Genomic DNA, 23586 nt, shown 5'->3' on the forward strand with positions numbered 1-23586 from the left:
CCACTAATTGTCTCATCCAGCATTTCCCAAAGGATATTTTGCAGAGCACCAATCCCAAAAGCAGAATCTCTGAAAGCAGTGCCCTGTGGTCAAATCTATTTGAAATACTCCATCCACCTCTCAGAGCGTAAGATACTCAGAGTCATGTTAAGGTTATGAGAAGTCCTGTAGTCAATACACCTGTCTTGGCTTCATCCAGGTGCACCCAGATAGATTTGGCTCTGGGACTCCTTTGGATGGTAGAGTGGAACCTGGCTTCTGTGTACACTTTGCCCAGGTCCCCCCCTCCCCCACCCATTTCCACCCTCTGCTAACAGCAGGAGGCCAGCTTCCTGCCATTCTCTCAACTTTTCAATCAATTCCTGTCCTCCCCCCTTCTCTGCTCCTTCATCAGGGGACCTGCCTCCTCCCTTCCCTTGGAGCTCCTCTTCTGAGTCCTAAACCTTCCTCCCTGACCCCACTGCGAAGGCTGAGTAGCCACGAGCCGGGCTGAAGCATCTACCGGAAGAGGCGGTTGGCTGAGGAGCTGCGGTGGGCGAAGTTGTTGAAGAAAACCTCCAGCTCCTGGTCATTGTCAAAGTCGGCGGCGATGACTGTGCGGACAGGGGAGGGCATGGAGAACTTGGGCGAGGCGATGTCCTGGGGGAGAGAGGGCTGCAGGTCAGTGGACAGAGTGGGCCAGGGGCCGACTCCCACCACCCCTGTGTGTGCGTGCCTGTTTGTATGCAAAGATAAAAACCCACGCTAGCACATCCTCTATCATCTTTCCCGTGAGGGCTCCAGGGTGCTGTGTTTGGGACCACATGAACCCCAGGCTGCTTGCAGAAGAACAAGGAGGTAAGAGGAACAGTCCAAATTCACACCAGGGAAGCACCTTGCTGTTCCCTGGTGGGGACCACACGTGGCCCTTCCATCAGTCACTCGAGGCAGGGCTGACATGAGCGTTCCCATTTCACAGGCAAGGTAACTGAGTCCGGGAGAGGAGGGAAACTGTCCATTGTTGTAGCTGATGAGCTGGGCCACCGCCTCGCTCCGACACCAGATGCTAGAGGCCCTTTCTAGTGTGTGCCCTTCCTCCTCCACAGCCAGAGGCACAGGCTGGGTGGAACCTGGGAAATCCTGTGTATTGAATCCAGGCCTCGCTGCTGACTCACTGTGATCTCAGGCAAGCTAGTCAACCCCTCAGATCTCATCTTCCTCTAAGTAACAGCTGCTCAGGCTGTGAGGACTGCATGTAAAGAGCTTGGCAGAGTGGGCTCAAGATGAATTCCGAGGGGTCTATCTTGGCCTTGCCCCTGCTGTCAGCCTCATGGAAAGTGGCAGAGGTGGCCTTCAGTTGGGTATTGCTGCCTGTATTATCTTTTTTCTTGGACTCTTGATTTTTTTTTTTTCTTGAGACATCCACTTTGGGACTTGCAGTATCAGATACCTCTGCCCAGGGCTCATGAGGAGACCCCAGACCCAGGACAGCCCAGCAGGGACCTCCAAGTGCTGACAGGGCCTTGGTGGGCCTGGCAAAGGGTCCCATGTAAGGGGCTTGACTTTTAAATAGAAGAAGAGCCGTATAGGGAGACCTTTTTTTTTTTTTTTTTTTTGAGCAGACTATCCATTCCAGGTGGGTTTGTCCCTTAAAGACTTAGAAACCTGTCTAAATTCCAGGGCCCATGTGGGGAGACTGGGAAGGACACATGGGGGCTTCTGGGGGTGGCTCCCTGCCCCTTGGCCCCAGGCTTCCTGCTTCAGGCCCTCTTCCCTGGTGGCAGGAATGAGCTGCCTGCTCTGGGTTGCCCAGGGAGGGAGGCTGTCCCCATCAATGCAATCACAAGGCTGATTGAGAGCCTGGCCAGCTGTCAAAGGTGGGCTGAACAGGGCCACGAGAACTGGTAACAAAGAGACCTCAGGACCTTGAAGTCGTTATTCTATTGATTCTGTAAAAATGGAAACCTACATAGGCCCCTTGGGGTTGCCCCAGCTGGATGCCCGGGCTTCCAAGATAATGTATGTAAGATGCTTAGCACAGCTCCTGGCACACGGAAGGCGCTTGATAAATGGGGCCTCTATTATTATTATTATTGCTCCTGTGAGCCCTGGGCTGGGCTGTCGAGAGGGCTGGTTGACATTTGGGGCTGGATCACCCTTTGTTGCGGACTTGCCGGTGCCTCGTAGGATGTTTAGCAGCACCCAGTCCTCTGCACATGAGATGCCAGTAGCACTCGATCCCACCTGTGACAACTGATCATGTTCCCGGACATCGTCAAGTGTCCTGGGGTGGGGACAAAATCACCCCTGATTACGAACCTGGGTTGGAATAAAAAGCTGAACAGAGATGAAAATCACCCAGGATCCTAGGATCAGCTGTCCCGAGTTCAGGGTGTGCCTCCTCCCCACCCGGACAGCCTGGGTCTCACGCCTCTGCAGGGAGAGAGTGGCTGGGCCTGAGCACGCCGAGGTGGCTACCTTCAGAGAGGCGGCTTGTGGTGGTCCCGCAGAGAGAAGGTCCCTGGAGACTTCCCTGGGATCATCAAGTTTCTTGCTCCCTTGGGGGCTTTTGGCAAGACTACATACCTCCAGAGCCATCCTGACTCCTGGAAAGCATCTCTAACTGTCCCATGCCCTGCATCACCTTCTTGGAGAAAGGCCCAGTCTCAAGCTCATTAGCCTGGTGGCACCTCCCTTTCTGCCACCGAACAGTCTTTCTGAAGAATTCTTGGCATCACAGACCATTGATAGCTCAGGGAGGGGGCACAGAGAGGGGTCTGATGTCACCTTGCCCACCACCTGCTGTTTGGCCAGAGGGGGCAGCTGTTGGGAGCTCTGTGACCTCAACCTACCCTGACCCCCACTCCCACTGTACCCTTGGCCTGAGCGTCAATTTGAAATGCTCAGGCCCGGGCTATGGGAGAAGCGCTCCCAGTTCAGACAATGAAACCCCTCTCATGGGGCCTTTGCCCTGACTCCCACCTTGGGGGCTGCTCTCTCTCCTCTGCTAATGACCATGCTCTGGACACTACAGACAGCACAGCAGCCCGGGCTGGCTGGATGTCACCTTCGCTGCGGCTACCCTGCCCCCAGGCTCTGCAGAGTCTGCTCACCCTGGTGGGAGTCACAGGCGGATAGAGGGTGGGGAAGTGGGAGAGAGGCCCCTTCTTACCCGAAAGCGGACCTTCCCGTGGGCACTCATTTGCAGGTAGAGGCGGTGGGGGCCGTTCCAGTTGCCATAGACGATGTCCACTTTGCCATCGCGGTTGAAGTCCGCCAGGGCGACTCCGCGCCCGTGCTGGTGGGGGTCGTCCACACCTAGGAGGAAGGGCAGGAGCCCTCAGGGCAGCCCTGTAGGCTCCACAGACACTTGCCTTGTCGGGGGTTGAGGGTGAGGGGGGCGGCCTGGAGAGCAACCAGGAAGGATGAACCTCATTGTGTCCTGATTCCTCCACAGGGGTAGAAGAGGGGGAAGCCGTCTGGTTGCAGAGAGAACCAGAGACTTGTTTTCAGGATGCCTTTGCCCAGAAAGTACTATTTTTTACTTGGTTTTGGGGTAGCATGACTTTGGGGAAGGAAACTTGTGGAGATCCTGGAGGACTTAAAGCCTTCCCCAGCCACCCCTGACATGGGGATACATTGAGTTGATCAGCACTCTTTTGCTTAAATCTCAGTGATTCCCCAGTGCTCTTAAGTCAAGTTCAAATTCCTGCCCACCTTATTTGTCTTTATCTTGCCTTCCTCACATGCACCATTCATACAGGGTTCCTTTCATTCCACAAATGAACCAAGCTCTTTTCAGCTTCTGGGCCTTTGCCTAAGCTGGTCTCTTCTCCTAGAATGCTCTTTCCCCAGCTTATGGTTACCTGGCTCCTTGTTTCTCTTCTGCTCTCAGCTATAATGTCACCTCCTCAGGGAAGCCTTCCCTGATCACTCCCATAAAAACAGCCCCTCCCACCGAGGGGTGGGCTGTTCATCCCAACAGCCTCCCATTCTCCTCCGTTGTGCGGATCACAGGTGCAATCATGCTCCATGGCAGGGTCCAGTTTTTCTACTAGACCGTCTGCTCCATGAGGTCAGGGTCTGTCTTCTTGCTCATCTGTGTTCCCACAGCATCTATCTCAGTGTCTGTGGTGACCTGGCAGTTTTCTGTAAATACTTACTGAATGAAGAGACATAAATACTTTGACAGAAAGCACCCGGGGACTTTGGTGACAGCAGAGGAAATAACTGCTCCGTGACTGAGAAAACCAGTTTGCCTTGTGAGATCTGTGGGGGGAACTTGTGTGTCCAGGGTCACCTGTTTGCATTGTGCCTGCATCTGCCAGGGGCCAGTGGGACTGAGCTGATCCTCGGGGAGGACAGAGGCTAGCTTTGCCCAGAGGGGTGGCCTGACCTCCTGGCTGCCCCTGGCAGACATGATCCCTCAGGCCAAGGGCACAGCTGAGAGGCAGTGGAGGCCAGCTCTAAACACCCACGCTGAGTCTTTTGGAGGACAAACTGCCATCGGCAGGTGAAATGACAGTATGACGGGGGGTGGGGATCACAGACCCAGGACACAGGTAGCTCTTGCCAGCTGTGAACATGGCGATCCTGAGATGGGGGCTAGGAGAAGGCAAGGTGGGGTCCGCCTTGGGAGCCTTAGAGGCTGATCATCCTCTTGGGAGAGGGAAGGATTTGGAGAATGGGTGGGGGTTGGGCAGAAGAGGCAGGGAGACCCAGGTTTGAGAAAGAGGGCTTTCAAAAGAATGGGGGCAACCCCCAACCTCTAGGATTAATACCCCATTAATTCTCCACAAAACGCCCCAGCCCTAATGTTGGTGGCCTTCTGCGTTGGCCCATTTCTCTCCTATCTACAAGGCACCTTGACAAGGAGTTGGTTCCTTTTCACGGAAATAATCGGTGCCAGGCTGCACTTCACAGCAGCATCTGTTTGGGTGATGAATGCCCTCTTGACATGTCTTGTTAAACCCCTGCAATCACTCTGACTTTCAATTACGGGCCTAGCACCTTTCCTCTCTTCCCGCCTGATACCTTCCCCCCCTCCAACTTGTTCGCTCACCTCTGCTTCCATCTCTTTAACACCTTATCAAGTCCTCTCGGTTTTCTCCACCACCACCTCCCCTTCATTTTATGATTTCTCAGCAATGAGAAAATTCGCTGCTGGAGTGTACAGCAGGTGAGCTGGGTGGGAAGACAGGCTGGGGAGCTGCCTCCACCTTTAGCTTTGCCCGGAGAAGGAGATAAGGGGAGTTGATCCGCTGCAAGGATGCATTGGCGGAGTGTTCGAGATGGGAACTCTGGAGCAGAGCGCTGGAAGGGCAGTTAAGTCACAGAGAATGGATTGGTACCTGCTCAGGGATTGGATGTTAGCTGTCAGCATGAGCTGGAGCTTGTAGGACCTTTGATCTGTGTGTCTGCATCCCCGCTCACCTCTTCTCCTGGAGACTGGAGCTTGTCGCTCCACTTCTAAGAGGAGGAGAAATCAAACCTCCCGTTCCTGGGCAAGGTGAGTGGGGGGAGGTACCAGGTGGGGAGAAGTAGTTGAAGGGCAGACTGATTACGTCCACAAGCTTTTATTATGTGTCCCAGGCCTTGCAGACACAGACAGATGGTCTTAGTGGTGTAGGAGCCTGAGTGAGTGGTACCCGCAAGGGCAGTGGGAACACAGAGGAGGGGGGTTCCAGTCTCAGCCAGGCAGCACATAGGGAGGCTGGAAAGGCTTCACAGACAATATCTGAATGAATATTGAGGGACCAATAGAAGTTCTGCAGGTAGAGAAGGGGGAGAGGGCATTTCACGTAGAGAGAACTGGCAGGTGCAAAGGCCCTGAGGCAGAGGACAGAGGAGCACAACAGGAGGAAGGGGAGCAGAGCTGGGAGCCTGGAATACTATTTTGGGTGGATTTTACTCTGCTTCTTATTATAGCTATTCATTTATTTGTCTGTTTCCCCTTCTAGATCGTCAGTGCCTTGTTTATGGGGGGTGAGAGTGGGGTAGGGTGATCTTATTCAAGTCAGGGTCCCCAGCTCTTAGCACCAGCCTGGCACTTAGCAGGGGCTCAATTAAGGGTCACTGGATTGAACTGAATGTTTAAGATGGATGGGGGATTAGAGGTGACACGCACCACTAGCTGTGCAGACGGTGACTTGTCCCTCTCTCCCTGGGGCCTGTGGGGCCGGAGGGAGCAGGGCAGCCCAGAGTCCCCTGTGGGGAGGGGGTGGGGGGCACAGGGCAGAGACTGCACTCACCAGCGCTGGCCGCAGCATCCACGAACGTGCCGTCACCCCGGTTGTGGAAGAGGAAGTTGGGCCCGTTCTCATTGTCGCAGAAGATATCCGAGGCACTGCTGCTGAGGATGGGGCCCACGCTGACGCCCCGGCCCCCTGGGGAGGACATTGACCTTCACTAAGTGGAAGAATCAAAGCCCCAGGCCCATGCAGAGGAGGGGAGGCCTTGGAGGCAGGCGGGGGGGCCCTAGAGAAGCTGCGATGGTGATGCCACAAGGAGCCTGGGGAAGGGGGATTCTGATATTTCTGATGCTTCCTGGAGCCCAGATGTGGGCTCACGGCTCCATAAACCGATGCGGTGGGTGGCCGCACTGCTGGTGAGGCAAGTGAGGAGCAAGACAGTCACTTAGTGCCCACGGAATGAGTCCCTGCGTTGAGGAACACAGGCCACCACACAGAGCTTTCCCTTCCCTTCGGTGACTGAATTCTACTCCTAAACGCACCTCTGCCAACAACATTTTGATTAAGTCACAGATTCCCTGACAGCCCCCCACCTTACCCTGATTGCACGTATGCTGGTCACGATACTGGGTGTGTTCCCATTCTAAGGACCTAGAGAAATGGGTTCCAGGCACAGGTACAAGGAGGCCTCCTTTGGTTTGACTGGTGTAGGAAACAAATGTGAGCACCTGCCTGTCTGTCCATCAACAGGGATGCTGAATGGATTACAATGCATCCATATGATGGCCTAGTCTGCAGCTGCTAAAAAGACTGTGTAGATCCATAATATTGACTTGGAGGAATGCCCATGACATATTCTTAAATGAAAAAGCAATTTGCCAAGTAATGGTCTATGATCCTGTTTTTATTTTTTTAAAGGAAAACAAATGATATTCCTGAATATATATTTGTGCAAACTTATTCTTGAGTTTTGGGAAAAGCGGGGAAGGCCACACCCTGAGCTGTTCACACTGGCTGCCTTTTTTGGGGAATGTCTGTATTGTTTGGCTTATTGCAACAAGAATTGCTTCTGCAGTTTGAAAGGAAAAAATCCAATAAGGTGTATATTTTTTAAGGAAAAAAAGAAAGAAAGCCAGCTCTATGTTAGGGTTTGAAGTGCCCAAGATCGATGTGGACATGTCACCAAGTTCAATCTTAAGATGTTTTGAACAAACCACCCCCAACCAATGAGTTTCAAATAAAGCCCTGAAAGCCTTCCCTCTGCCCCATCCCCACCCCAAGTTCAGGGGGGGAAATAGCTTGACCACGACCAGGATGTGGGTTCTAGTCCCAGCTTGGCTTTTTTGACCTCGGGCAATTCATGTTACCTGGTTAGCCTCAGTATTCTCATCTATAAAATGCAGATAATGTGCCCTGCCTTTTCTCTTTCAGGCCTTTTGAGAGGATCAAATGAGGTGAGAAAACTTAGAGGATCAAATGATGTGAAAGGTCTCTGTTAGCCCTACAGCCTTGCTACTCAGTCAGGTCCGTGGACCAGCTGCTGGTGTGCCACCTGTGAGCTCGTCAGAGATGCAAAATCTCAGGCGCCTACTCACCCGACCAGGACCTGCATTCTAACAGGATCCTGGGGGGTTTACCTGCATGGAAAAGTCTGGAAAGTACCGCTCTGAAGAGCTGTTCAGTACAATAACAGCAGTTTACTAGGGCACTCAGAAGAATGTGATTTTTAAAAATAAATAAATGAGAGCTCAGTGGACCCGAGTGATGCTGAGCCAAGCTCCCTCATTAGCCCACCTCCAGACAAGGCAGAGGTTTCTACTATGGATAATGTGAAGAACTGACTCGTTTGAAAAGACCCTGATGCTAGGAAAGATTGAAGGTGGGAGGAGAAGGGGACGACAGAGGATGAGATGGTTGGATGGCATCACCGACTTGATGGGCATGAGTTTGAGTAAGCTCCAGGAGTTGGTGATGGCCAGGGAAGCCTGGCATGCTGCAGTCCATGAGGCCGCAAAGAGTTGGACACGACTGAGTGATTAAACTGAACTGAATTTGGGATGGAGGTTTTCTTGGTCCCCAGGCCCTTTTCTTCTCTGAGATTTCTCCTTGGAGGAAATCATGGGACCTTTCTCACCTGTGGAGCCTGCCCACCAGGGGCCAGCTTTGGGGGCAGGGGAACAGACTGGGGCAAAGGGCATTGCTATGGGGGTCCTTGTGGGGCTCCTTGTTAACACATTCTGGGCCCTGTGTCTCCCGATTCCCCCCAGGGAATCTAATTAACTCTCAAGGCGAGCCCAAGCCTCATGAAAACAGAGCCCCTGAATCCACAATGCTTCCAGGGAGTGTCATCCAAGTTGCACAGGCCAGGCATTTTCATTAGGAGAGCCATGCATGGGGCTTTCAGATGCTTTTCTTTTCCTAAGTCAGCAGGGAGGGTGCCGGGCTACTATACTACCTGGGCACCTCTTCTGCCCATTCAAGGAGTTGCCGCTAAGTGGTTGCTGGTCCTGCCCTTGTCTTGCCAGACTCCAGGCCAGGAGCAGGCTTCGGTGAGAAATCCTCCATTTTGTCTGGACCCCCAACAATTCCAGGTGGGGCTCCAGGACTTGCTGCCCTGCAACTCCATCCTTCTTCCCCCGCTCCAGCATCCTCCAATTTCCTCTCTGCCTCTGACTCCCAAGCTGTGACACATTCCCTTCATTTTCTCCAAAGCAGGTTATTTCCCTCTTGGACAAATTTCTAAATCTTTCTAATTAACTAATTGGGTTGGGTTGAAGCCTTGCACCATTTGTAACCTGTAATTACTAGAAAATTGCCATGGTAACCACACTACTAATTAGTGACAATTTATTGCCATGGCAACTGGACCATAACAGAGATGTTACCCACAACTCCTTCTTGGCAAGTTCACCACACAGTTGGGGAGCAGGTGAGTCGACAGTCAGGGAGCTAGCCTCCTGGGCACCAGCTGTAGCAGACTCAGGATGGAGGGTCTAAGGGGATCTGAAGCAGGGGCAGCCAGGTACCTGCACCCCTCTCTGAGGCCAAAAGGGGAACACTACTCCCAGGTCCATCGTGTAAGGGCTCTTCAGACCAATAAAATCCATTCATCTTAAGTGCAGCCTGACCATCCCACTCCATGCCCGGTCAATGACAGAGGCCCGTTATCTAGGAAGGATCTTTTGCCTAGACCTTGCCCTCTCCCGTAGCTCTTTTCCTGACTTCGCCCTGTCTTCTGTCATACCCACCCTGTTTCATGGCCTCTGAGGTTTAGCACACACCCTATGGGACAACCCCAGGGCAGTTAGGAACATCTTTATTCAGCCTTGGAAAATGATGTCCCAATAGGGAGTTAAACTCCACTTTACATCAATTAATTCCTTTATACTTGAGGCCAGAATATTCTCTTGGGGGCACGCAGCTCCGCAGTTCGGGCTAGAGAGGCGCACTGGTGGTGGGAAAGATGGGGGGGTGGTCAGGAAGTTCGAGTTGTGTGGCCTTGGGCACGTCACCGAGCCTTTCCAGGCATCTGGTTTCTCACCTGTAACTCGAGACTGATAATAATAACCCCTTCTTGGGCTGTCATAATTATTAAATGAGCTGGTATTTGGAAGGTACCTTGGAAAAACGTCAAGTGCCACAGACTCATTAGTGCCAGTATTTCCCACCTGCTGGGAGAATAATATCACTTTATTTTGCTAACACTCTCAAGCTTCAAAGACCTCCTTGTTCTGCTGCTGAGTATGAATGCGGCTCCCTCCCCACCCCTCCCTGAAGGCTTTTCACTCTGCCCACCAGACTGGGTGGGAGAGAGGGTCATGGGGAAAATGCTTTCCTGTGGACCCCTCTTTCTCCGGTTGGTTCCTGGCACCCCTTGATGACCAGCTCCATGGCTCTGAGCCCAGGGGGCAAGCCTTGCTCACCCTTAAGAACTGCACCCCTAAACCTCTTGAGAGGGAGATGCAGACCCAAATCCAATTTAGGTGCAGAGGGAATCAGAGGATGAGATGGCTGGATGGCATCACCACCTCAATGGACGTGAACTTGGGCAAATTCTAGAAAATGGTGAGGGACAGGGAGGTCTGGCGTACTCCAGTCCACGGGGTTGCAAAAAGTTGGACAAGACTGGGTGACTGAACAACAACAATCCATCTCTCAAACCACATGAGGGCAGCCCTCATGGTTGAGGGTGGGGAAGGGAAAGAGGGTTGTAGGAAGTTGGGGGCATGCTGCTGCACCACCCCAAACAGTACAGCAGAGGGGCTGGGATGAAGAGGCGGGGGATTCACTGTGCTAAGGAAGAGCCTCCAGGGACTGCCTAGAGTGGCAAGAACTTGGGGAGTGTGCCCTCCAGGCATTGGTCTCCCTCCCTGTGAAATGGTGTGGGGGTGGGGTGAGAAGGTCTCCAAGGCTCCTTCCAGCTCTACTTTTCAGGGCATCCTCCAAGCCGGACCTCAGGATAAGTGTGGCTGGGAGTGGATTCCTGGGCCCATTCACAGTCCGCACCATGGAGGCTCTGCAGTGAGGCTGTTAGACAAGGAACTTGGGACCTGTGGGATTATTCTGCTGATTAATGATTCCAGTGGATGCTAAGGACTGCAGGCTGCCAAGAACGTCCAAGATATTAAAAGAGTAGCAAAGCAGTGGCATGAAGGGGTGGAGGAATGAACAGTGTGTGTGTGTGTGTGTGTGTGTGTTGGAGAAGGGGGTGTGAGAAGGGCAGGATGGTAACAGCCCACATTTCCTGAAGCTTCTAACACAATAATACGGTGTTGGTGCTGGTATTGCTACCCCCGACCCTGTGAGAGCCGTCCAGGCGCTGGGAATGGTTCCAAGCGTGCAAGGATGGAGGGTGTTAGACAAGGATATTCCCACTCGTCTCTAATCCCTCCAGCCTGTCCCTGCAGAAGATTGAGGGGGTGGGGGGGGGTGCGGGAGGACAACCCCCATCACTTGTCTGCTGGGTGGGGATTTCCAAACCTTGGGCGCCTGGTGGGTGCAGGAGCGAAGTCCTTCTCTATGTGCTCCCCCGCCCTGCCCCCAGGCAGGGCTGGAAGAAGCTGTTTCATAAGAGAGGGCTGGAAAAGGAGGGGCAGGAAGAGATGCTCTGTGGTTCAGTCCCGTGTCCTAGGTTTTGTGTGATTCACATCACCTCACCATTTTCTAGGTGAGGAAACCAAAGCTCACAGAGGCGTAATCTCAGCTAGGGGGCAATGGATCATAGCTGAAACCCATGCCCGAGTGACTCCAGAGCCACTCTCTCCCCACAGGGTGCTCTCAAACATTTCTACTTGATTTCCCTCTCCCTAGAAGAGGGGTCTGTACTCTTGATAAGGCCCCAGAATGGCCAGCCATAATACGCTCGACATTAAAATAAAACTCAGTTGTTTTCGCTGAAGAAAATGCATACCAAGATTGCATTTGCATTCTGTAATACATCTGTGCTTGCTTTAAATAAAAAACGATGTCCCTTCTTGTCAGTCATCTAACGCATCTGACACTGTGTGTTGACTGGGGCTTTGGGTACCCCCGGCAGGCCTGTGGTTGCACTCCCCGGGGGTCCCAGGCCCTGGCTGAGGGGTCTGTCGCTCTAGCCTTGCCTGTCCCCAGCTGACACATTTGGCTGCACACTCACTGAAAGGCTAGCACCCGCCTGGGAACCCGGGAGGCTCTGAGGTCCCCAGGCTACCGCCCCTTCTCTGGAGCTGGCTAGTGGGGATCCGCCAGAAGGCCTCAGCTGGGCTTTAGGCATCTCTGTCTCCTCCAATAATGACTTTCTATAAATCAGATCTGCCCGCTGCTTTGTTCTACACTGCTCCCAGCCAACAGCAAAACTCTCCACCCAACATTGTAAATCCACCTTCATTTTCTTTCCAAATTTCTTTTAAGGCTTCTTTAATCACCACCTTGCAGCCTGGACAGATGCTCCCTAAAAGGGTGAGGCCAAATCGCATAGGTCCTCAGAAGAAGTAGAGGCTGGGGAGAGGCAGGGTTCAGAGGGAACAAGGGAAAAATAGATGGATTCCAGCGGGAATAGGGCTAAAATGCCCACGCCAGTGCCCTGGAGGACACGCCGGGGTAGACACATGGAGAATACCTCTAGGGCAGGGGCCGGTCCTGCTTGCTTTGTGCTTCCCTCTGTGTTCAGACAGTAGAGAATTCACCTGCAGTGTGGGAGACCTGGGTTCGATCCATGGGTTGGGAAGATCCACTGGAGGAAGGCATGGCAACCACTCCAGTATTCTTGCCTGGAGAATCCCCATGGAGAGAGAAGCCTAGGGGGCTACAGCCCATGGGGTCCCAAAGCATCAGATACAACTAAGCAACAAAGCACGTGGCTGTGCTCCCTACACTCAGGAAATGACCAGCATCCCTCTGTCAGAACCTCAGAGCAGGGTGCTGATGTCCACTACACTTGTGTGTACTGTCTGTGTGCCAGGCCCTGTGCCAGGCATGCCCTATGTTTACCTCTTTTAATATTCCCATTTTGCAGGCAAGAAAACTGAGGCTCAGAGGGGTTAATAAGTTGCTCTCTATTGCCTGGGCAGTAGGACATGGTGGAAGCAAAATCTGCACCCAGCACTGTTGGCTCCAGATCCTGGCTACGTAGCAGCTCTGCTAGAGGGCTAATTTAAGGTGCTCAGAGAGGCCTGGGGACATGTCTGAGATCACTGGGGGGCCATAGAGGCGGCTGCAAAACTCTTGGTCCCCTCGAGTTCCTGACAGGCTCTCGGCCATGGGGAGAACTAGTTCTTAGGATTCCCATGCAGGGCAGTTCAGGCTATAAGAGGCTGCGGGCAGCTGGGGAAGCCGGGGCTAGGAGAACCAGGAACCACCAGGGAGTGATCTTCCCGCTGCTCAACTCTGCATGCGAGGCTCGGGCTGCGCCGCCTCCAGGGACCCTCGAGTCCCCCGAGAGCGGGCGCTTCGGCCGCTAGATGGCACTGTGACCCAGCAGAGCGGCGGCCGGCCGCGGAGTCGGGCGTCTAGAGAGGATGCCTCCCCTCCCCCTCCCGCGGAGCCCGACAGCCGGGTGTGGGCTTCGCCATTGCCCGCCCTGCAGCCCGGGATGCTCGGGCCAACTCCCCTGCTTCCCTGAGTAGACCAGGCCAGGCAGCTGTTTCAATCAGAAAAACCGGGAGTCGCAATTAAAGTCCAGAGGGCCAATCCCTGGGGCTGCGTTTCTGGTGGGTGCACCTCTTCCTTCTTCACCAGCCCCTCCTGTCTTGCATGCTGGAGCAGGATTCTCAAGCTGGAGGTCGTTTGAAAGGTCAGCTGATTCTGGTAGTTTAGGTATCAGCGGCTGGGGCTCTAAGTGCTAGTGTCTCTGTAAACCTCCTGTGTGACCTTGGGCAAGTCCTTTCTCCTCTCTGGACCTTGATCTGTTCTTTTGCAAACGGGTAGTTCTCTGTGGTCCATCGGGCAGATGGGTGTTGTGTGCCTTGGCTCCAGGGACATGCAGCTCTCTGACTGCACAGCTGGCCGAGGCTTGCTTCCCTCCCAGCCTGTTCAGGCCCTGCTCCTCACTGTCTACATCTCTCCCAGGGCCCAGGGCACCCTCCTGGAGCTGAGCCTTGGCCGTGTGTCAGAGCCTTGGCAATCAGGCTGGGCTCTGGTGGTGGCTGTTACCTTTGGGGTCCATTCCTGAGGGGGCATCTGGGCTAGTTTTCCAGCCAGATGTCCATGTGTTGTGAACAGAGTGACTATGGGGGCTGCAGGGTAGCGTTGGGGGTCTTGGCGGGCAGGGAAAGGGTGGGCTGGGGAAGGTGGGTAGACAGAATAGTAACTTGGTGGGCCAAATAGGTTCTTGTCAGCCAAATGGCTCTTGGAAATCTGCAGAGCTGCTCTAACGTGTCCTCTGGGCATGCCAGCTGCCCCTGCTTGCCTGCATGCTCCATAGAAACTGCTGTCCCTTCCTTGAGCTGTCCGGTCCTTCCAGCACAGCCTGGCACAGCTGCCCGGTGCCCCCTGTCCCTTCCTTGAGCTGTCCGGTCCTTCCAGCACAGCCTGGCACAGCTGCCCGGTGCCCCCATCCCCACCCGTGCTCCTCAGCTGTCTTGTCTTGGAGACACCCCTGGTTCCGCCAGCCTTCCTTCCCCACCCCTGGTTCTGCCAGCCCCCCTGCCAGCCTGCCGGCATGAACAATGTCCCCTCTTGCTCACACCCTGCTGCAACCTTATGAATTCTTTGATTCTGTGTACAGCCCTCGCTCCCAGACCTTGCTTGCCTTCCAGCTCATCATTTTCAAGCGCTTCATCTCCCCAGCACACCCTCCTTCTGCAGATCAAGGCACTTAATTGCCAAGCCAGCCCAGTGCGCAAAACTGGGAACTATTCAGAAAAATTGACTGTACAAGTCGAGGCTGAAGCTCCTGCATGTTTATTCCTTTTCCCAGGAAAACATGGTTTACTGCTGACACTCAGCCTCTTTGCTGCTCGCTCCCATGCAGAGCTCTCGCACTCTTTGATGGGGCTTGAGCTGTGTAAACTATTTTATTGTCTAGTCATTTGTTCCCACAAACTTTGTCAGACAGGTTAACATCAATCTCCCCCTTTCACTGAGGTGGAGGGCTGGCTAGAGAAAGGCATCGTAAACTCAGGGGAGGCCGTGACAATCGTTTCTGGGGAGGACTTTGAGATTATGCCATTACCCAGGTGGCTGAAGGCAGGGGAGTGGCCCAAATGACCCATCAAGGATCCTTCCAGCCCCCAGATTTGGAACCAGGTAGGCTGCCACTTGGAATTCTGTAGTGCCAGTTGGGACGGACATATCAGGAAGGTCAACTGCTCAGAGAATTTCTACATTCAAGGTGCAGGTAGGGTGTCAATGAGGCCAGAGTACACGTGAGAAGTTGTGTACAGCTCTGGCTTCCTGATTTTTGGCATCCTAAACAGGAACTAGATTGCTCTGCCATCAGCAGTCTATTGGCAGATTATCAGAGTTTAGTCAGCAGCCGTGCTGGAATTAGAAAAACAGCCTTCCCTAGAAAGATCTCCCTGTCAGAGACTCTGACAATAGGTCCCCCATTCTGAAAGATGTGGGGGGAGTGTGCCTTAAAAAAAAAGTGCTGGAGAGGTTTGGGAATAAGAACACAATTCTTTGAGCTCAGTTTACTGAGACGGGACCCAGCTGAAGCTTAGGGATTTAGCACTCAATTCCTGGCTGCTTATGTGTAAGTAAATAATTTCATCTGCTGTTTGGCAATAAAAAATGCTTTAAATCTTGGCCTCTGTGATTTGTCAGTTTTCTCCTACAGAACCTGTTCACCCAATCGCTTGGGTTACAGCAGAGAATGGGGCAAGGGGTTCCAAAGACAGAAAGATGCGGTGATCTTCTGGGCTATGTCCGACATCACCCACTGTGCCCGCCAAAGCCCACCCCACCAGATGTCCCATCATCTGGAGAGGCGGCCTTTGAGGAAGCCGTCTGTGGGTGGTGGGATAGAATAAAACCTTCACCTTCCCTCCCCAGGGCACAGACGAACCCTCTCCTGTGGGCTCTGATGAATTAGACTCAGCCTTGCGGGGCCTGAAGCCTAGACCTAGCCCCCAGCCCCTCCAGCTCATAAGTCCCCCTGTTCCACTCTGCCTACCTGTGTATTTGCTGACCCCAGCCTCAGCTGCCACATCTCTGAGCGCCAGAATGCCCCGGGAGAGGTCACTGGCCTCGGGGTCCATTTCGATGAGGGCGTCAGGGCCCACGTTACCGTAGGCATAGTTGGCGATGTAGATGGAGTAGCGTCCGGAGCCCTGAGCAGGAAGGGAAGGAGGGTCAGTGAGCAGGACCATCTGGGGGCCCGGAAGCAGATCCCCCCTCCACTCACAGGACCATAGCTCTTTCTCGGGGTTCGGGCTCTGCTCCTGGGGTCTGGCTCTGCTCCTGGGGTCTGGCGTGCATGACCTTACACGACACGGCTCCAGAGGTGCTTTTTCACAGAGGCTACGAAGTGTGGGATGCCCCCAGAGTCCTACAGCACAGTGCTTCCCCTTCTCTCCTGTTCCAGAAGAACATCCCTCCTTCTCCCCCACAACCACCTTTTTATAGACAATTTTCTAATGTGCCTCCCTCCAGCTGAGCTCTCTCCAGCTGCCAGCCAGGGTAGCTGCTCAATAAATATTTGCTGATTGATTGATCTACCAATTCCCATTATTCTCAGTCTCTCTCCCATTCAAGCTTGCTCCAGCCAAGATGACAAGCAAATTCCTGAGCCATCTCCCTCCCCCATCCCCACCCCATACTTCTTCACTCCTTAATTTGGATGGCACAAGAGGTTCAGCCACACCAGGCTCCTCCTTCCCACTTCTACCCCTTGCTTTTCCTGTACCAGAAAGAAATTGTATATTGCTTCTGCCTTTATAACAGTGTCTCAAATATATATATATATTTCCCCCTTTGCATCCAGGAGAAGCCCTGGGCACCAGTTCCTTGTTACTGTATTCATTCTCCTCTCTAGTCCAAAACACGGCTGATGAAAGATTCTTTCCTGCCTGTTATTATAATGGTGTTATTTCTTCAATGGATGCTTTCTTTCCCCCAAGAGATCCACACAATTTCTCAATCAGTTTTCTAGCTTTCCTCTTATCCCTTGCAGCATTTCCCTCCAATTAATCAGACAGTACATATTTCTTGAGCTCCAACGATGTGCAAGGTCCTGGGTTATAAATGTACTTCAGACAAAGTCTTTGTCCTTAGGTTGCTTATAGTCTGGCTTTAAGGAAGCTGACAAGCTGCTGTATAGCACTGGGAACTATACTCAGTATTTTGTAATAGCCTGTAAGAGAAAAGAATCTAATATATATATATATATATATGTATGTATGTATGTATGTATAGATGAATCACTTTGCTGTATCCTGAAACCAACACAACATTGTAAATCAACTATACTTCAATAAAAAATAAAATTAAAAACAACAACAACAAAGGAAGCCATGAGCACAAAACAACCTGGGAGAAATAGCTGAATTTAAGACAGCACGGCGCGCTCTGTCTCTGCCCTCTTTTCAGCCTTCTTTACTTTCTTTTATTTCTTCCCCAGTGGTCCCATGAGAGCCCTCTCTCACCTAACTGGTCACTTTATCCCTTTGGAACCATTTTCTTCGGGGAAGTTGATTAAGAGCCACCTAGGGCTAACAGGTAGGTGAAGCAAGGAAGGTGCTCAGGTTCTCCTGGGGGAATCAGATGTGTCAGCAATTACAGGTCTGATTAAGAGTGGGTACAGGGTTTCCCAGGTACACAGAAGAAGGGCTCCTAACCCAGAGGAAGGGCGCCTGGCCACAGAAAGTTCAGAAAAGGTTTTCTAAGAGGAGTCTCAGCCGGGTGAAGTGGAGGGGAAAGAACCTTCCAGACAGAGATGAGACAAAGAGTGATGTATACCGTGTGTTGGGAAGCTGCAAACAGTTTGTTCAATGTTCCCGGAATATAAAACGCAAGGTGTGGCATGTCGGGGGAGGAAACTGGAGCTGTTCCAGTTTCCAGCTCCATAAAGACTTTTCTGCCTCTTCATTTCTGGTTCTCTGGGTCTCTAGCCTGCTACCTGAATGATGTTGTAAAGCGGTGCGACTCAGACTTCAGTTTTGCGTGGGGATCATGTGGGGATCTGGTGAAAATGCAGATTCTGATTCGGCTACCTGAGTCTTGTTACTCAAGACGGTCCCTGGGCCAACAGCATCTGTGTCACCTGCAAGCATGTTAGAAATACGGACTCTCAGGCTCCAGCCCAGACCTGCCGAATCAGAATCTGCATTTCCACAAGATCCCCATATGATCCCTACGCAAAACTGAAGTCTGAGTTGCACTGCTTTACAACATCATTAGTGGTTAGGGAGAACTTTGAAAGATTCTTGCCCATCCCAGGAGCTTGGTGTACGTGTGTGGAATGACTGGATGAAGAGCGAACGGATGGGGCCAAAGGGGAAAGTGCGCCTTTACCGTGACGCTGCCTGACCCTACCAGCTGTTAGCATTCGCATCGGCAAATGGGCAATTAAGCCCAAATGAACTGAAATGCACTCTGCTAGAAATCAGGATATTTATAAAATGTGGTTATACCTAGTTCCTTACATCAGTGTATTGGGTTGACAAAATAGAAAAATTGGAGATGTGTTATAGTTCTAGAAGACTGCAGAAAGTCACATGTGAACTTGACCACGGTAATTGTGGGTGGGGGAGCTGATTCCAGGGGAAGGAAGATGTTCCTGCAGCTTTGGGTCCAGGGCAGTGTTACCCATCCTTTAGTCTACCTCAGAATCAACTGGCAGCAGGCAGGGGCAGGGGGGTGGTGGTTGTGAAAGCAACCTGGATGCTGGGTCCTATCCCCAGAGTTTCTGATTCAGGAGGTCTGGAGGGCACCCTCAAATCCGCATTTCTAACAAGTTCCCAGGTAAAGCTGGTGCAGCTGTTTCAGGAACCGCACCCTGAAAACCACTGGTCTAGGGCTGTGATCCCAGTCCAAGCTCTGCCCCTAACTGGCTCTACGTCCTTGGGCAGGTTCCTCACCCACTTTGGCTGCACCTCCTCATGTGTTACATGCGAATCGTAGCCCCCCTGCTTCCTGGCAGGGTCGTTGAGAAGATGAAATGAGACAACGCATGTGAAAGGACTTTGAAAAGATAAAAATGCTATATAAACATGAGGCATAATCATTATCGATCAGGGAACGCTTCTTGTAAGAGATCGGCTTTGGGCTGGATCCAGAAAGGTGGATGAGTGATGAGGCAGCTGAAGACGAAGGGCAGCGGTGTTCCAGGTTAGGGGCAGAGAATGGATGAGGGCTGCGAGGGGAGAGGGAGAGAACAGCACACTGTAGGGGTTGAGACTTTTACCTGGTGCAAAGCTCCCAAGCTTAGCATATGTCAGAGTCACCTTTGGGTCTAGTTGAAACCCAGGCTGCTGGGCCCCACCCCCAGTGGTTCTGATGGGTAGGTCTGGAGGGTGGGGCCTGAGAATCTGCATTTCTAACAACACTGATGCTGCTGGTCCAGAGACCACCGATCAGGTACACTAACAGGCCCCAGCTAGGGGCTGTGGGGCTGAGGGAGGCGTAGGTCAAAGGCTGTAACAGAACCTGTGGTTAGAAATGTGTATTTGGTACAGGTTTACCCAAAGGCAGGGTAGCAGGGAGGTAAAAAGGTGTCTGATTATTTTCAGCTAGGCAGGACTCAATTTCTGGCTTTGCCCGTCACTTGCTATATGGTAACAAGGTCAGTTGCTTAAGTGCTAGAAGCCTCAGTTTCCCTATCTGTAAAATGGGGATAATGACAGCATTTACCTCATTGGCTTTTTTGAAAATTCAGTAAGATGGTGAATGGGAATCACTTAGCACAGAGCTTGGCACGGGGTTAGTTTAATAAGCATAATAGCTATTATTATTAGTGTTCTGTTAATATTATATTCCTACTGTTGCGATTGCTCTCGTGTTTTCCTGCACCACACTGCATCCCTGTCTCTCAGCTTCCACTCAGCCTTGACCTCTCCACGGTTCTCGGGCCTCGGGGGTTGCCAAGGTGGTGGCTGAACACAAACAGAAGCCCCTTTTCTGATGGCAGACAGACCGGTGCTTTCTAGTTCCCTGAGGCTGGGTCTGAGTAGGGAGTGAGCGAGCTGCTAAGTGCCTGCCTACTGTGCTTCATGCCAAAGTGTCTTTTTTCCCCCTTTTTTCTTTTTGCACTTCACATGGTGCCTCTGTCCTGTGGTTAAGTGCGTGGGTGTGTAGGTGACCTTGTTAGGACAGAGTGCGTCTCTCTGTAATTAACCTTCAGACCCTCCTACCGGTGCTGAGAAGGTTCCTGCCTTAGCTGGGTGTGGGGCACCCTGGTCCTGAAGGGGCTAAGGAGACTGGAAGCCAGGAGGAGATGGAAAAGGCCTCTCAGAGGCCAGGCCTGGTGCCCCTCCCCGCCCCCCAGATCCTCCCCACTCCCTGGGGCTCTCATGGAGCCTCCTCCCCTTTCCTCCCACCAGGCGGGAGTCCAGGTGGCACAGATTCAGGTCAGGGCTAAATGTGGCTTCACAGCCCAGCTTGGCTGCTCTTCCTAGCACCAGCTTGTTAAGAAATAAATATTTATACCTGGCACCTGCCTTTTCCCAAGGCCTGGAGGCCCCTGCTGTGAAGATTCACTCTGAATCCCCAATCCCCTTGGTGCCATCTCAAATCCCGAATGAGTTGGCCCCCTCACCCCAACTCCGACAATGGGGACCAGAGACGCTCCCCTGGAAGCTGGGCAGCAGCTGGGTCCCTGATTTAGTGATGATGTTTTGTAAAAGCCAAGGAGGGGCGGCAGGGGAGCAGGTGACAGGAGGGATGAATCAGCGCCACACCACGCTCTGGCTCTGGCTGGCTTGGCTGGGATGCCCGGGCGGGGCCCCCTCACAGGACGGATGGTTGCAGCTGCTGCTTCCCTCCTCACTTGGCCTTTCTCCCCGACACTTTGAGTTAGCAGTTGTATGCCGGGTGGACCAGCAGGGCAGGAAGGTATTGATGGTGCTTTGAATGGCACTGTACATTCAGGCAACCCTCCACTCACCCGCTCATGAGCCCCTTTGCTATGCCTTCATTTGTTCCATAAATATTTATGGGGGAGGGGGCCTGATGGCTCAGTGCCTGGCATATAGTTGGCACTTCATAAATGAGTTGAGTTGAATGAACGAACACAAGGTTACGAGCTGACTGATTCTGAGTCACATCTGAGCCACACCACCAATCCATTCTGGGTCCTCAGGCGGGCCCCTGCCCCACGCTGGGGCTCAATGTCCTCTGTCCAGCAGACACAATGATGACAGCCCCTGGTTGCCGGGAGGGCCTCAGGGGAGAAAGGATGTGAAAGGATGTTAGCATCTACTTTGTGCAAGGCCCTGGGAGCGGCCTTGAGCTCTGCCCTTGGGAGCTGTGCTCTGTCTGGGGATGTCTGTTGGCGCTTCCTCCTGGCCATCACGCTGCCTCCCTTCTCCCCAGGCCCCCATGTTCCCCTGGACTCACCTTCCTGTCCACGCAGGCCACAGAGCGCCCGGCAAAGAGGCTGGCCACGCCACGGGCCACATTGACCTCGTCACTCAGGATGTCTTCCCAGCGGTTATTGCGGAACTTGAACAACTTGTCCGTGTACGTGGCCACCCCTGGAGACAGGAGGGAAGAGAAGGCTGGTGGTCGGTGGGGTGCCTGCCCCAGGTCTTGGGGCCACAGGTGGATGGGTCAGCTGCTGCACGGTGAACGCTCCTCACAGCCCTCAGGCAGTGGGGACCCCTCTCCTGGGGACACCCAGTTATTCTCAATTGAGGGAAGACACTGAAGCTTATGAAGATGGCCAGCCCAGGCCTCAGGAACTTTGGAAGAAGTGTTACCGCTAGCGTGTGTCAGAGCTGATCCTTAATAGCAGGATCTTATGGTCTGCACCACGCTTCTGCGGCACCGGGAGGGACATCCTGGGATCGCCAGTATTTCACATCCAGACTCAACCAAGAATGTCTCTTTCTCCAGGAGCTGCTCCCTGCATGCTCTGCTGAATCACAGAGCCTGATGTGGGTCTCAGAAGAAACGGTCCCGGTCAGTGGGTGGGTCTCAAAGTCCAGATGGAGGGTGGGGCTGGGAGTTGAGCTCTGACAGGGGTATCACCAACAGCCCGAGAAACCTGGATGGCAGTGGGGTCAGCACTAATGGGGCAAGGGTTAGTGGAGAGGCAACGGGCTCAGACTGAGGGGAGCAGGTGATGCGGCAGCTAAAACTTGGGGTTTTGAGTAAATTGGCCTGAGTCTCAGGCTCGGTTCTACAGAGACTCTTTCAGGATTTAGTTGTTGACTGTGGGCAATTTGAGCCTCAGCTTCCTTATTTGGAAATGGGGATAACGATAATAACTACATTCCACTTTAACTCGAGGGATAAATGAAATAACTCAGGTCAGAGGCTGCGCACAGCGCTCCCCAGAGTTGGGGGTGGTCCTCGACAGAAATGACTGTTCTGGTTTCATAGACGGGAGACCCTCTGAGGTGCTTCAGGGACTTCAGCCCTGCACTGCAGGGGTGTGTTGAGAGTGTCTGAGTGTGTGAGAGAGTGTGTGAAAGTGTGTAGGAATAAGCAGGAGTGAGTGGGTGTATGAGAATAAGAGTGAGTAAAAATGAGTGAGTATAAGTGTGAGATTGAATGAGTGTGAGAATGCGCGTGACAGAGAAGGGGTGAGTGCATGAATGTGAGCATGTTCCGGTGAGGGCTGTTTTTGGAAGGGTCCTCAGGGGGCTCTGACTCGGGGGGACAAAGGCTGCCCTCTGAGTGGCCTCCCATGGGGCCCTCCTAAGACCACGGGGACCCACAGGGGAAGGTGCATTCTCTGTAGGGCCTGGACTTGACCTCAGGGACACTTGCCGGACTCTGGGAAGCTGGCCCGGGGACTGAGCCATGCCACCTGGCCTTACCCTCCTGGGCGTGCAGAGACCGGTTTCCATGAAGGGGAAGGCCCTTCCCGAGTGGAACGGGAGGCTGATCCAGGAGTCCTGCAGGTGTCTGTGGCTGGTGGGGGAGTGCCCACTGGGACTCCCAAGGGTCTGCACAGAGCTGTTGTGGCTGCTGGGGGCCCACTGGGGCTCCTGGGGGTCTGCCAGAGCTGCCGTGGCTGGGGGTGGGTGCTCACTGGGACTCCCGAGGAGCCCGATCAGGACAGAAGCACAGGTGTGGACTCTGCCCGAGCCCAAGTCTGACTCCCATTTGTCTAAGCCAGTTCTTTATCCTCTTAGGGCCTTGGTTTCTTCATCTGAGAGTTGGGGGTAACAGCTGGCCTCCCCACTCCCAGCATGGCTGTGGGAACTGCAGGGGAAAACTCTGCGGCCCTTGGCTGCTCTGCACCACCTGGGTCTCTAGGCCCTTGTCACAATCCCTGGGGAACAGATATGTTTAGAAACTTAGATTATTTTCCCTTTCACATTTCAGAAAGGTAACACAATGCACACCCTGTTTATTATATAACACCCCCAGCAGGAACCAGGGCAACACCCTGTAATTAAACACATTAATATTTCTGCAGTGAAATATATGAATATCACACCAAGTGGGATAAATAAAGCCCATAAATAGCTCACATCAGCTCAGGACAGGTTTTGCTATCAATTCACTTTCCCACAAACTTAAAAAAAGCACTTGAGGCTTTCAGAGCGTTCTGGGTTTCAGGACTGCGGGAGAGGAACTGTGGACTGCCATACTCACGGCTGCTCCCCAGGCAAGTGGCAGCCTTGTCATCGCCTTCTAATGCTTGGGGGCCTCCGAGGATGGTTCTGCAGCTTCCGGATGCACAGCCTTCACAATAGCGAGCGACCCTTGCCCTTCTCTGTCAAACCAGGGCCTCTTTAGACTACACCTCAGCGTGTCTCGGAGAAGGCAATGGTACCCCACTCCAGTACTCTTGCCTGGAAAATCCCATGGACAGAGGAGCCTGGTA

At 53.0% G+C, this 23586-nt stretch overlaps 1 protein-coding gene across 2 annotated transcripts in view; it reads right to left on the reverse strand.

Moving 5' to 3' along the window:
* The window catches only part of CRTAC1 (cartilage acidic protein 1), a 151230-nt gene that overhangs the window by 21768 nt on the left and 105876 nt on the right, over positions 1–23586 (reverse strand). For both annotated transcript variants that reach the window (XM_061403039.1, XM_061403038.1), the window contains exons 4-8: positions 21144–21280; positions 15763–15919; positions 6231–6365; positions 3152–3297; positions 503–639 (exon numbers count right to left, since the gene is read on the reverse strand). In XM_061403039.1, coding sequence (XP_061259023.1) covers positions 503–639; positions 3152–3297; positions 6231–6365; positions 15763–15919; positions 21144–21280 — 712 coding nt within the window. The remainder of the gene's footprint in view (positions 1–502; positions 640–3151; positions 3298–6230; positions 6366–15762; positions 15920–21143; positions 21281–23586) is intronic.

This window comes from Bos javanicus, chromosome 26 (assembly GCF_032452875.1).
Source record: "Bos javanicus breed banteng chromosome 26, ARS-OSU_banteng_1.0, whole genome shotgun sequence".
In the NCBI taxonomy this organism is placed as follows: Eukaryota; Metazoa; Chordata; class Mammalia; order Artiodactyla; family Bovidae; genus Bos; species Bos javanicus.